Below are 12,787 nucleotides of genomic sequence, written 5' to 3'. Positions count from 1 at the left end.
GTGTGTGTGTGTGTGTGTGTGTGTGTGTATCTGACTCTTTATGTGTTTTTGCCTTTCCCTTTTAATCTCAGACTATATGTTGATGTCAGTGTTGTTATAATAGATGGAGTGCATTTATGAGATTTCATGGAGGTATCCTAGAAGTCATCATGTTCCTAAACACATTCTAAGGGCACAAGTCCCTCAAACGTTAAAGAACTATGGAGCAAATATTCTGCACTCATAAAACATTGAAATGCTTCACACCAGAAAGGTCTAGACAGCAATAAATTTATTATGTATCTAAAATAAAAGCTGACAACCCAATACAAATAAAAAAATATGGTCTATTAGGATTTACCAAAATAAAGAGAGAGTTGTTACAGAAGACAAAGTGAGATGTGTCTACTGTTATTAAATATGGATTCTGAATAAACTGGTAGAATCAGAGGTTACAGAGACAGAAGCACATGTTCTAAAGAAAAGTTCTCTAAAAGTCAGCAAAGACAGACAAAAGCATGTTGGGACACCTTAGCTGCTTAAATGTTATGGTGATTTGTGCAAGGCCTTTGCAGGAAAGGTCTTAACAGTTCACTTTTGAGCTTGGGCCTCTGATTCTTCTTCATCATCTTCATACATTTCTCCTTCTTCTTCAGCAGTGGCATCTTGGTACTGTTGGTATTCTGAGACCAGGTCATTCATGTTGCTCTCAGCCTCAGTGAATTCCATCTCATCCATACCCTCACCTGTATACCAGTGCAAAAAGGCCTTACGGCGGAACATGGCAGTAAACTGCTCTGAGATTCGCTTGAAGAGCTCCTGGATGGCAGTACTGTTGCCAATAAAGGTGGAGGACATCTTGAGGCCCCTTGGTGGAATGTCACAGACTGCAACCTTGACATTATTTGGGATCCATTCCACAAAGTAACTGCTGTTCTTGCTCTGGATGGCCAACATCTGTTCATCCACTTCCTTCATGGACATACGACCTCTGAAGACAGTGGCTACTGTTAGATATCGTCCATGACGTGGGTCACAGGCAGCCATCATGTTCTTGGCATCAAACATCTGCTGAGTGAGTTCTGGCACTGTTAGTGCTCTGTACTGTTGGCTGCCACGTGCTGTGAGTGGGGCAAAGCCAGGCATAAAGAAATGGAGTCGGGGGAAGGGCACCATGTTTACAGCAAGTTTTCTGAGATCAGCATTTAGTTGGCCAGGGAACCTCAAGGAAGTAGTAACACCACTCATGGTGGCAGAGACCAGATGATTTAGGTCACCATATGTAGGAGTGGCCAGCTTGAGGGTTCTGAAACATATGTCATAGAGAGCTTCATTATCGATACAGTAGGTCTCATCTGTGTTCTCTACTAGCTGGTGGATAGACAAGGTGGCATTGTATGGCTCTACCACAGTATCTGACACCTTTGGAGAAGGCACTACACTGAAAGTGTTCATGATTCGATCAGGATACTCCTCCCTGACTTTGCTGATAAGAAGGGTACCCATGCCAGAGCCTGTGCCACCTCCAAGGGAGTGGGTAAGTTGAAAGCCCTGCAGACAGTCACAGTTCTCACACTCTTTTCTCACTACATCAAGGACAGAATCCACCAGCTCGGCACCTTCGGTGTAATGACCCTTGGCCCAGTTGTTACCAGCACCACTTTGACCTGTTAAATTAAAAGAAGAACAGAAGTAAAAGTTCATATCCCTGTAGAGGGTAATAAAAAGCTCAATTAAATATGCAGTCAAGTCCTAGTAAAACATCACACAAATGAAGTCATCTATTCAGCTAAACATTTTTGGTTGTTTTCTGTGCTTTATAGCGATTTGTATTTTAAATAGAAAAGTCAGAAATTAATAAAGCTAATGACAAAACAATGTGAAATTCTCAAAATATTATACAGTTATTCTTATCTGGGTAAGCCTAATGAATATATACTCAGCATCAGAGATGATAGGGCTCACTGTATTGTTAAGAGACTTGTTCCGAGTCAATCAGAATGCAAATGGAGACTGAGCTATTTCTAACAGGTGAAGACTGTCCATAGCAAACCCATGCCTCTAGAGCTCATTATGTTAACTACCAGACTATCCTGTCAATTATAATATCCCTGTGTACTGTCTGCAGATATGGACAGAGTATTAGAATGGAAACTAGGGTACTGAAATAGAGGTGATATTCCTAAGAGCATATTCTTACTTTACAAATAGGTGATGATTCAGTTGAATTAGTACTTTCTACCTCAGCAAAGAAGGCAATGTAATAGCATTGTCTGGGAAAGTATATACTGATAGTCTGTGCTGTGGGAACATTGCAGACTTGGACAGTTCAGTATTTAAAGTGATAACAGTTCCAACAGACTGGTATCAGGAACTTAACTCTAGAGTGACATCAAGACCCATCCCTCTAAGCATCTTATCCATCAGTGAGTTTTATGACTAGGAACTTGACCTGACAGGTAAATGCAGGATCTGTGTTGCAAGGACCAGGGCACAGACAAAAGCACCCAAAGGGAGAAGGGCATCAGTCTGACCTGAATAACTAAACCCTCATGTGGTTAAAAGTGAGTAATGCTTGCTAGATGGTGAAAGGGCAAAAATGGAAGTATCAGAATAATAAATCAGTAAAAAATATTTGGTTATTCGCATTTCTCCCCATAGCTATCACCACCAAGTCTAAGAATTCGACCACATGTAGCATTTAGGATAAATAATGTTTTGTGTTATCCTTCAAATCTGGTAACCAGGAAGTAGCCACTAAATAAAGTATCGGTTAAACAACTGTTATGTGTAACTATTTATGATTGATACAAAGACCATTATTAGTCAAACTGTTCCTAAATATTTCTCTGTTTTATTACTCCAACTCTTAACAAGTATTCATCCATTTAAATTCTGATGTTTGCCACAAAGGCCTTTATTATATATGCTACAGATTATTCATTTATCTCATCAAAATGCTGGGATTAACATCTCACTTCTGTAACTCTAGCTACCTATTCTTCTGCATCTTCTCACCCTCTAAAATGCTGGTACTCCTCCAGTGTCCACATGTTTGCTACATTTTGTTATGTTGGTCTCATGACTTAGAAGCTGAGCTACAGTAAACAATATAAGGTGGTTCAAAATGCTAGTAATTAAACTTGCCACCAAAATATCTATGGCACCTTTTCAAATCTGAAATTATTAAAACAGTGAAAAGCAATGGGGTATTTAAAAGTAAAGCAGATCTTACTTATCCTTGATCTGTCACTTATTTACATGTTAGGAGGTGTAATGGGTCTGTGAAACGGTACTATCCTTGTTAGGTACCTGATCTAGTACTAGTGTCATGTAATGCATCAAACAGTGACCTCATGGAATGCTGCAGTCTCGATGTTGAGCAACAACTAGGAAATAATAGCTGCTATTAGTTGCATTACACTGGTAATGGGATGGAGCCATAATTACGATCCAGTCAATCTAGGTTTGGAAAACAGCCTGTGGAGGGAGCAGAGGGAGAGAGGTGAAGTGTTATGGGCTACTTGCTTCTCCCATTGGGTAATGTTGAGGAAATATCACTGGACATGTATCCCAGTAATGAGTCTCTGGTGGAGACTAGGAAAGTAACAGGAGCATTCCTCTCAAATGTCCAGATTTTTGCAGAATGTCCAGATTTTTGCCTCACATTTCTGGCCTGTTTTTCAAAAATATTTTTGGTTTTCTGGCAAATTATTGGCAAGTCATTAAAGTTTGAAGACAGAAAATAATGACAGACATATGAGTTTCAGACTTCATATCCTTCAGACATTTCATGCTAAACAAAACTTGCTATTCTATCAACCTTCTAAGTTCTTAAGAGCACTATTTCAAATTTGTCCCAATTTTTGGCCCTTTATTCCCCCATTATTTATGGCTTTGTCCAGATTTCTTGCTTTAAGAAGTTGAAAGGCATGAACAGGAGATATGTGCTCAGAATGGGAGGGAGCGGCTGACTGAGGGGATACATCACTCACAAAAGCAGGTGATGCCCCCTGCTGTATCAGTTCTATTCTCCCTTGAAAGTAAGAGAAAATGCCTGTATGGGAGCACAGTAATCAGCTCTTGCCTTTCAGGGAATGACTAGTCAGAGTTGTAGCAAATAGGCTAGACAATTAGCAGGCATGGAGGAACCCCTTAAAAAACTAAAGAAGCAAGGTGTGTGTGTGCGTGTGTGTGTGTGTGTGTGTGTGTGTGTGTGTGTGTGTGTGTGTGTGTGTGTGTGTGTGTGTGTGTGTGTGTATGTGTGTATGCGTGTGATGTTGGTAGGGTAGATGAAAGCAGGATGCTGACTGATAAAGATAGGTGTGTCACATGCTATGCAAAGATATTTTTTCACAAATCCAGTAGAGTATTATCAGAGATTAATACTGTCAGAAGAACAAAAGGATGAAAAATATTTAATTGAAAAGTATGCCGCTAAAACTGTTTATTGGTTTCCTAACTACTTATTCTAATTATACAAGATATGTTATCTGTTTATTTGTTTGTTTGCCTTTTTTACTGTGTTGGTCCCACTAGGGAAACCTTTTTTTTTCATATGAGAACTGAGGTAATATTTATAGAGATAACGGAAAATTTGGTCAGGGCACTAGGGAAATCTCCCTAGTCATTTGAGATGTCTCAGTCAAAATGCTAGACCATAATACAATAAAGGAGCCCAGTTTTGCAAGTTGGTGATTTATTTTAATGTATTTATTTTTAGATTGCATAGAGTGGCATAATTAGGCTCCAAAATCAGAAAAAAAGATATACTTCCTAAGGATGCCTCAGTGCAAGACCTGATTTTAACAGCACTTAGGGATGCTTAACAAAAACTTGTTAAGGACAGCTAGGTGCTGTTTGGATGGATTCCACATTATAAACTAACAGCAGATTCTGCTGGAAAATAATAGTGGCAATAGGTAAAACAGCTTTTAAAAGTTGTTAGATACTTTGCTCCAACATACTTATAAACAAAATGTTTGCAGAATGAAGTATCTTAACATGTTTTAAAACTTAGTTCTACACTGTTTCTGCCTGTTGTCTGTCTGATAGCACTAAGTGCTTTATCAACTTTCAAAGAGTTTGAAAACTGTTAAAACACTTTGTTTTCCTACACTTGTTTTTTTGTTTTTTTAATTGGTAGCACCCAAAACAATAAAAGCTCCATACACTACAAAGTATTAAGATCAAGACAGTCATAACCAGTCTTATGTGTTCTTGACAGTAATACCAAGATTCATATCTTGAGCTTCTCTATCAAGATACATTTCTTAACATCCATGTCTCAAGCACATAATAAGCTGGTTAAGATCAGAGACCCAATCATAATCCTTTGTATTTTGAATGGTGCAACAGGGAACCTGATATTCAGAAAGCAGACATCATAAGAGTGGAGAAGGGGGTGGAATGGCTTTCAAAAGTGGTGAAGCATCAAACTTTCAGCTCTACTCAAGTTAAAAAATATTTATGGGCTGTTAAAAACAAGGATTTAACTTTTAAAGCTTGTATGACAGAGACATGAAGCTGTATGGAGTATAATAAAACAAGCTAGGTTAAATGTGAATGGCAATTAAAAAAAAACAGCACTGACTAAGCAAATGACCGGAACACAAATGTTATTTTTTGATGGTCAGTGCACATAAGAATTACTTGGATAATCTAACCAACATATTTTGCCATATAACCAACTATTAAATTGTTAGTTATGGTCATAAGACCAGAGTTATGGAAAAAATTATTTACCATAAGACACTTTTCCCTTGTTGGGAAAGTAAAATGGGAAGTTCTTGTAACTGCTAATGCAGTTACTTGTGTTACTTACGTCATTTGTTTTTATTTTCTGTTTATTTGTTTTTCTCACATATATTAAACTGCCATGTTTAATAAGCATGAACAGCACAGTGGCCATTTGTTTCTATTCAGTCTGGGCTTCATGGTGGATTAATACAACACTGTGAAGCTACAAAGTTGATATGCAGGCTCTGTTCAGACATTAATACCTTGCCGGAGAGCATCTATTCTCCAGTAGGCTATTATCTGTCAGATCTGCACATTTTCAAGGAAAGAAGTAACACAATGATTTGTTCAACTTTTTAGTGCAGTTTTAGAAACTATGGAGATGGGGTAACAATGATGCTCTGCAAACTAAGTTTAACCCTTTAAGAACATATCTACTATCACTTAATCCTACACTGTTAGACATAGTAAAAACAAATGTACCAGACAAATGCAAACAAATATCAATATTACCAAGTAATGTTATTTTTGTTTCCTTCTCCCTTGCTTCATTCTTTATGGTCTTATTCCTCAAAGACCCCCGCCCATCACTGGGTATACCAGCCCCTACTTCTATCCCCTGGACTAATACTAATTTTCTTGGGCTGGGGCCAGCATGGAACTTAAGGGCATCAGGGAGGAGGGCCTCACTGACAACAGCTTCCATGAGGGGGGGATTTGTTTTGGCTTACTCTCTTATCCCTCCCCTTTCTTCTTGACCCATCTTGTAATTGTCCAAGGGCTACTCTCCTTTTTGAGGACCATGCCTCCCCTCAAGGATCACCGAGTCAAGTGCTCTCATCCTGAGACAGGGATGCTTATTGCTTCCCAACAGTGCCTCAGGTGCCTGAACTGCTAATTGAACTCAGGTCATCTGGGCCATACTTAGGACTTTATCCCTCTATGTTGTGGTGCTGGTTTCTATTAACTCTTTTTTTTGTAGATGCACAGTAACCTTATGCTAACTCATGCTAATTTACAACATTTTAAAGGCAGTCTCCCTATTAACATTTTTTCATAAATATGAAATAGGCTAATACTGAACCATTTCTGTTTTATAAGCTCACAAACATCTAACATCTTAATCCTAGACAGCTGATAGGAAACAGTTCAGCAGTAGTAGTACTTAGGCATGCAGTCCAGGAGACCACTGAAGAGTCTAGTCCAATTTCCCAGTTGTCCCAAAGCACAGTCTGATTAAGTGACTTGCTCAAGGTTACACACAGGCCAATGGAGATTGAGGGAATCAAACCCTACATCACTAGAAGCAGTTCATTAGCAACTCATAGACTTAATCCGCTATGCGAACAGTCCTTCTATAGCAATATGCATTTTTGTGTATTTTTATGCATTTTATTATATGCTGCAAGTGCACACTCCCCAAATGTTTTTCCATTTATTTATTCTGAATGTTTTAACCTTTTAAACAAATAATTGTTTTCAATGCCAAAGCCCTGGGTAAGCCTCAAGCATGAAATTATTCCTAAGAGTTTTGCTGTTATACACATATTTCTTATACAAGGAAGGAAACGCTTGGCAGTGACTAAGCTAATTATGAATAAGCTACAGACAGTTTCTGCTTCTTATTTGCTGCATATGCCCAACAGTCATCAGGAATGCTGGAGACATACTATCTTCCACAAGCTAACTCAACTACACTGACACCTGTGTCCAGCTAGGTACTATTGTAGTTTATTTGTGCTTTGTTTCTCATTCTCTCTCTGGCGAATGTACACTAATTCTTTATAGAATATGGCCGATAACAACACAGACAGGCCTCGACTAGTCATAACTGTTAAATTTCCCTGATTTCACAGAATAGCTCTGATTTTACCTCATACTTTTGGTCTGTTCCTAATAGCATTTATGATTTTTTTGGCAAATCATTGAGGAATGCATTCAGTAAATACTGACAGACATTTGAGTTTCAGAATTCATGCCCTTCAGAAAATGCATGCTAATGCCAAACCTGTTATTCTAGGAACTTACTAATTATATAATTCCTGATTTTGTGCTTTTTTCCCTCATCATTTGTTGGCATTATGCCTGCTAAGAGGTGGAGAGGTATGCAAGCATTTAATATAATGCAACTCACTAGAGTCCACTACTGCTAGCAGTATTACAGTTATTATTATGAATATCCTTGACATATTATAAAATGCAACCTTTTTTTACCACAAAAGATACTATACTAGTAACTGTTACTGTGTACTGTAGTAAACCATATACTTAATGAAATGCACTGTTACAGTTACTGCTGCTCCTATAACTACTATCACTACTAATACTACTACTACATTTACTGCAGATTTTACACAGGAACCATTCTTAAGAACATGCAGTTTATACTACTGATGTAAGTACCTCTGCTACTGCTGCTATTCTTATAGTTGGAACAGCCATTATGGTGGACTTTCAGTTTTAGGAGTATCCAGTTTGCTACTGTTGCTACAATACTGATACCTTATGGTTCTACTATTGTTGCTGTTACAAATTTTATAAATATTCCACTGTGTTCCAACCCTTAATAACATAAACCTAATGCCTTTGTGTGACTAATTTTACTGTCTGACAGTTATCACAGACATCTAAAACAATGAGCTACTTTCTGTGCCAAGGGTACAGGATATAATTCCTTTCCCCTTCATTTGTTTACTTGTTGACTCTGAACAAGTCAGTTAACCAGACATTAATCTTGAGTTGCCTCTGAAAATGGGCAGTTGTGTACATTGGATTTACCCAGTCAACAAAGACGTAAAAATACTGTATTAATACTATTATATTATGCAGAGCTTGCTGATCATGCTCTAAAACTGGGAAAAGGACAACCTTGTTATACACCTTCCTGGCATCAAAGTGGTGCATAATATATTTTGTAGTGCATGGAGCTCAATGATTATGCTCCCATATTCAGAAAAAGACAAACCAGTTAAGCACCAGAGTGGCTCATGACCCAACCTTAACAAATGTTAAGCATCCCCTGCTTATGTTGTTATGGTTGGGGCTAGCATCAGTAGTAAAATCTGCCTGCACTGACTAGCAAATGATAGTGGCAGAAATAAAAGAATTGTTTCCACCTGATCTGTACCAGTAATGTCTACCCAACTTCTTAAATAAACCCAGCTGATAAAGGTATATATTAGTATCCACATCCTGAAAGATACAAACTCTGAAACACAAATGGGTGTCATTATTTTAGTGCCTTCAAACCTCAGTGGTTTGTTCAAAATACACAGATTTTATGAGGAACAGATCAAAAATATGAAGCAATAATCTGGATATCCTGCAAAAATCTAGACAGTTGAGAGGAATGAAAGGTGAGTGTAAACATATGGACTACATTACACTACCCCCCTGTCAGCACTCATTAAGTGTTTTACAGCTTTGAAAGCTGGGAAAACACTTTAGTGATTTGTTCCCTGTGACCAGTAGTACATGAAGCATTTACAGCTCTATGCACTACAAAGAATTATGATTGGTTCCCCAATCATAAACCTCATTTATGTGTTCTTGATATGGATGCCAGGATTCACGTCTTGAGCTTTGCTCTTGAGGTGAATTTCTTGGCATCCATGTCTTGAACACATAATAAACAGGTTATGATTGGCGAACCAATCATAATCCTCTGTGTTAAGTACAGCTTAGAGCTGTTATGCTGTAGTTTCACTCTAGCGCATATACCTTGATCTTTACAGAACAGAGTTGAGAATCTAAAAAAGCTTTTAAAGCTGTACACTTGTCATTGTCCCAAAAAAGGCAAACTAAAGTGATTAACAGCTTCTAACGTTTTTAATCTGTCAGAGGCACTTTTAGATTCTGGGCACTGTGTGGCAGTGCTAAGTGTTTTATAGCTTTCAGAGTGGTAATACCCGTTGTGCTCTTAACGTTTTGCAACATGGATGACAAGATTCACCTCTTGAGCTCAAGAATGAGATATAGATACCAATAAATTTATTTTGAGAGTTAAGCTCAAGAGGTGAAACTTGACATCTGTGTTGAGAACACATAATGACTTAGTTATGATCGGAGACCCCATTACGATCCTCTGCATTATTATAGTGCTGCAAGAGGTTTGAGCTTCTGAAATAATCTATTATGTCAGTATTATTGCTACTGTACTGTTACTGTAGTAATGCTGCTGCTATTAGCATTATATTGACTGCATATGTTACACACACACACACACACATATATATGTTTATATGTAAGTGTATGTGTATATACACAGGGTCTGTATTAGATAAACGAAAGTTTATCTAAACAAATGCCGTAATGATCAAAAATCCAGGACCTTGATATGTTTTTTTGTGAGATCACGGTACAGTGAAGATCAGAATATTGCTCTTTCCTCCCTATAGTGCGACCTTGGAGTTGGAATATATATTTAGCGGGGGTGTGGGGGGCCCAGCCACCCATAATTGCGAGTTTGAGGTCCAGGATTTTCGATCATTGCAGCGCTCATTTAGATAAACTTTTGTTTATCTAATATAGACTTAAACACACACACACACACACACACACACACACACACACACACACACACACACACACACACACACACACACGTGTTTGTGTACATATGCATATGTGGGTCTACTTCAGATCACTGAAATCCCATTTCACTGACTTTCATTTCACCGAGATCAAATCACCTAAATTTCACAACACTGACAACTCATTTCACTGAATTTCATTTCACCGACAGCTTACAATGCTAAATTTCAAAAGACAAACTGTGAAACCATAGACAAACACACTCACAAAACTAATTCATACCTCTTTCCACAACTTAAAAACTACCTACTTATCCTATTAATAGAAACCAGACTAAAGCCAAACTAAGTGGTGGCCTACACGCCCCACACCCCCCATCTTGGGGGGGCTGTGCCCCCCTCACCCCCTAACTATATATACTAACTCGAGAATCACACTACAGTGGGGAAAAGGGCATATACCTTTTACTTGCCTCACAGTACTCTACACACTGCCACTACTGCTGAGAAGGCTATAGCTTACAATTCAGTGAAATGAGATTCAGTGAAATGAGTTTTCAGTATTTTGAAAATTAGGTGATTTGATCTCAGTGAAATGAAAGTCAGTGAAATGGGATTTCAGTGATCTAAAGTAGACCTGCATATGTATATGTGCATGTATGTATTATATATATAAATATATGTATAGACACACACGCACACACACACACACACACACACACACACATATATATATATATATATATATATATATATATATATACACACACACACACACACACACACACACACACACACACACACACACACACACACACACACACACACACACACACAGAAACATATAAGTGTGTGTGTGAGTGTATCTTTTACCCTCACCCTTGTAGCCAGAGTAAGAAGGACTATTTGACTTGTCTTGCAACAAAATAAATAAATAATGCACCCTTATCCTTACTTAAGTAAAATACACTCTTTCTCTAAATGTTAATCTGCTGTTACTGTTATTGTTACTTTTTAGTACTACTACTTAAATCCAATATAAGTACTATAGATAACTTTTATTGTTAATTAAGTGTACTGTTCAAATAAATGTTAAGGCATGTTTGCTGCTACTTAGTGGCACGTTACTATATATTACTGCATGTCTGCTGCTATTTAGTGACAGGTTACAACATGTTAGTGCGTATCTGCTGCTACTTAGTGGCAGGCTACTATATATTACTGCATGTCTGCTGCTATTTAGTGACAGGTTACAACATGTTAGTGCGTATCTGCTGCTACTTAGTGGCAGGTTACTATATATTACTGCATGTCTGCTGCTATTTAGTGACAGGTTACAACATGTTAGTGCATATCTGCTGCTACTTAGTGGCAGGTTACTATATATTACTGCATGTCCGCTGCTACTTAGTGACAGGGATGAGCTGTACTTACTGCTACTGTGATACCTCCCCATCATAAATATTTCTTACTCTGGAATTTATCTTTGCATGTTGGGATGCACATTTAGTGGTCATATCTGTGTTGATACCACAAAGGTTGTACAACAGTAACAGACCTAAGACTGTCCACATCTTTCCTAGAGAGGTTATGTACAGAGAAATATAATTAAAATAGAAATCTGGCACATACCAAAGATGAAATTATCAGGCCGGAAAAGGTGTCCAAAGGCTCCTGATCGGACACTGTCCATGGTTCCTGGCTCCAGGTCTACCAGAATGGCTCGAGGAACATACTTGTGTGCTGTAAAAGAAAATTGAAAAGGTTTTATTCAAAGTACTTCATTAATATGTGCATGCACCTGTTTGTTCATTTTCTTATACACATATAATTTGTGAAAGTGAATATGGAAAGAAAGAAACACCTCTTTACATTCTATTTAGTTATTTTAGATTAAATGATGCACATGATTCTGAAAATGTGTATTACAAGCTGTTTTTAACAAAGTTACCCAAAGAGAATATAAATGATTCTTACAGAAAGACGACTCTGCTTTTCCAGCAACTTTCACACTTGAGGTTGCTTTACCTCTATGTTTATCACCCCACTTGGGACTGCAGTGTGTCTAGATCCACCATCATAACACCAGTACTGATGGATCTAACAGACCCCCACCAGGACTGCTGTGCCCCTACCTCTCCTAAATGAGTATGATTTAGCATTTACCCAGAGTCTATCAACAAAAGCTGCTTTAATCATTTCCCATACACACAATACTATCTCCTTACACAGTGCTCCTATCTCTTCCCTTAATTCCTTCTGTGTTTCCCCTCATCCCCTGCACACCTGTATGCTTTTCTTCTGTGTTCTCTCTGCATGGAAGCTATGATCCTTGCTTTTCTCAAACAAATTCTTAATGCCTCCAAACAACACTTCTCAGTTCCAGTCTCCCATTATTCAATCGTTGTTAGTTTTTAAGCTCCCTCAGAAATCCTGTCCATACATTTTTTATCACCACAGTTTGCTCTGTCACTGTTGCTTAAACTCTGTTTTCTTGCTCATTCTAGATTTACCAGCCCCTTAGCTGTCCAGCACAG

General features: G+C 38.1%; 1 protein-coding gene across 1 annotated transcript in view; it reads right to left on the bottom strand.

Moving 5' to 3' along the window:
- Nucleotides 1-254: 254 nt before the first annotated feature.
- Nucleotides 255-12,787, bottom strand: part of TUBB3 (tubulin beta 3 class III) — a 104,700-nt gene continuing 92,167 nt past the window's right edge. The window contains exons 3-4 of the mRNA XM_044081730.1: nucleotides 11,883-11,993; nucleotides 255-1,646 (exon numbers count right to left, since the gene is read on the bottom strand). Of these exons, the coding sequence (XP_043937665.1) occupies nucleotides 571-1,646; nucleotides 11,883-11,993 (1,187 nt within the window). The 3' untranslated portion in view covers nucleotides 255-570. The remainder of the gene's footprint in view (nucleotides 1,647-11,882; nucleotides 11,994-12,787) is intronic.

Source organism: Protopterus annectens, chromosome 8.part1 (assembly GCF_019279795.1).
Source record: "Protopterus annectens isolate FY-2018-M chromosome 8.part1, PAN1.0, whole genome shotgun sequence".
Lineage (NCBI taxonomy): Eukaryota > Metazoa > Chordata > Ceratodontiformes > Protopteridae > Protopterus > Protopterus annectens.
Note: the sequence above shows the minus strand (reverse complement) of the source record. Positions and strands in the feature narration are given on the sequence as shown.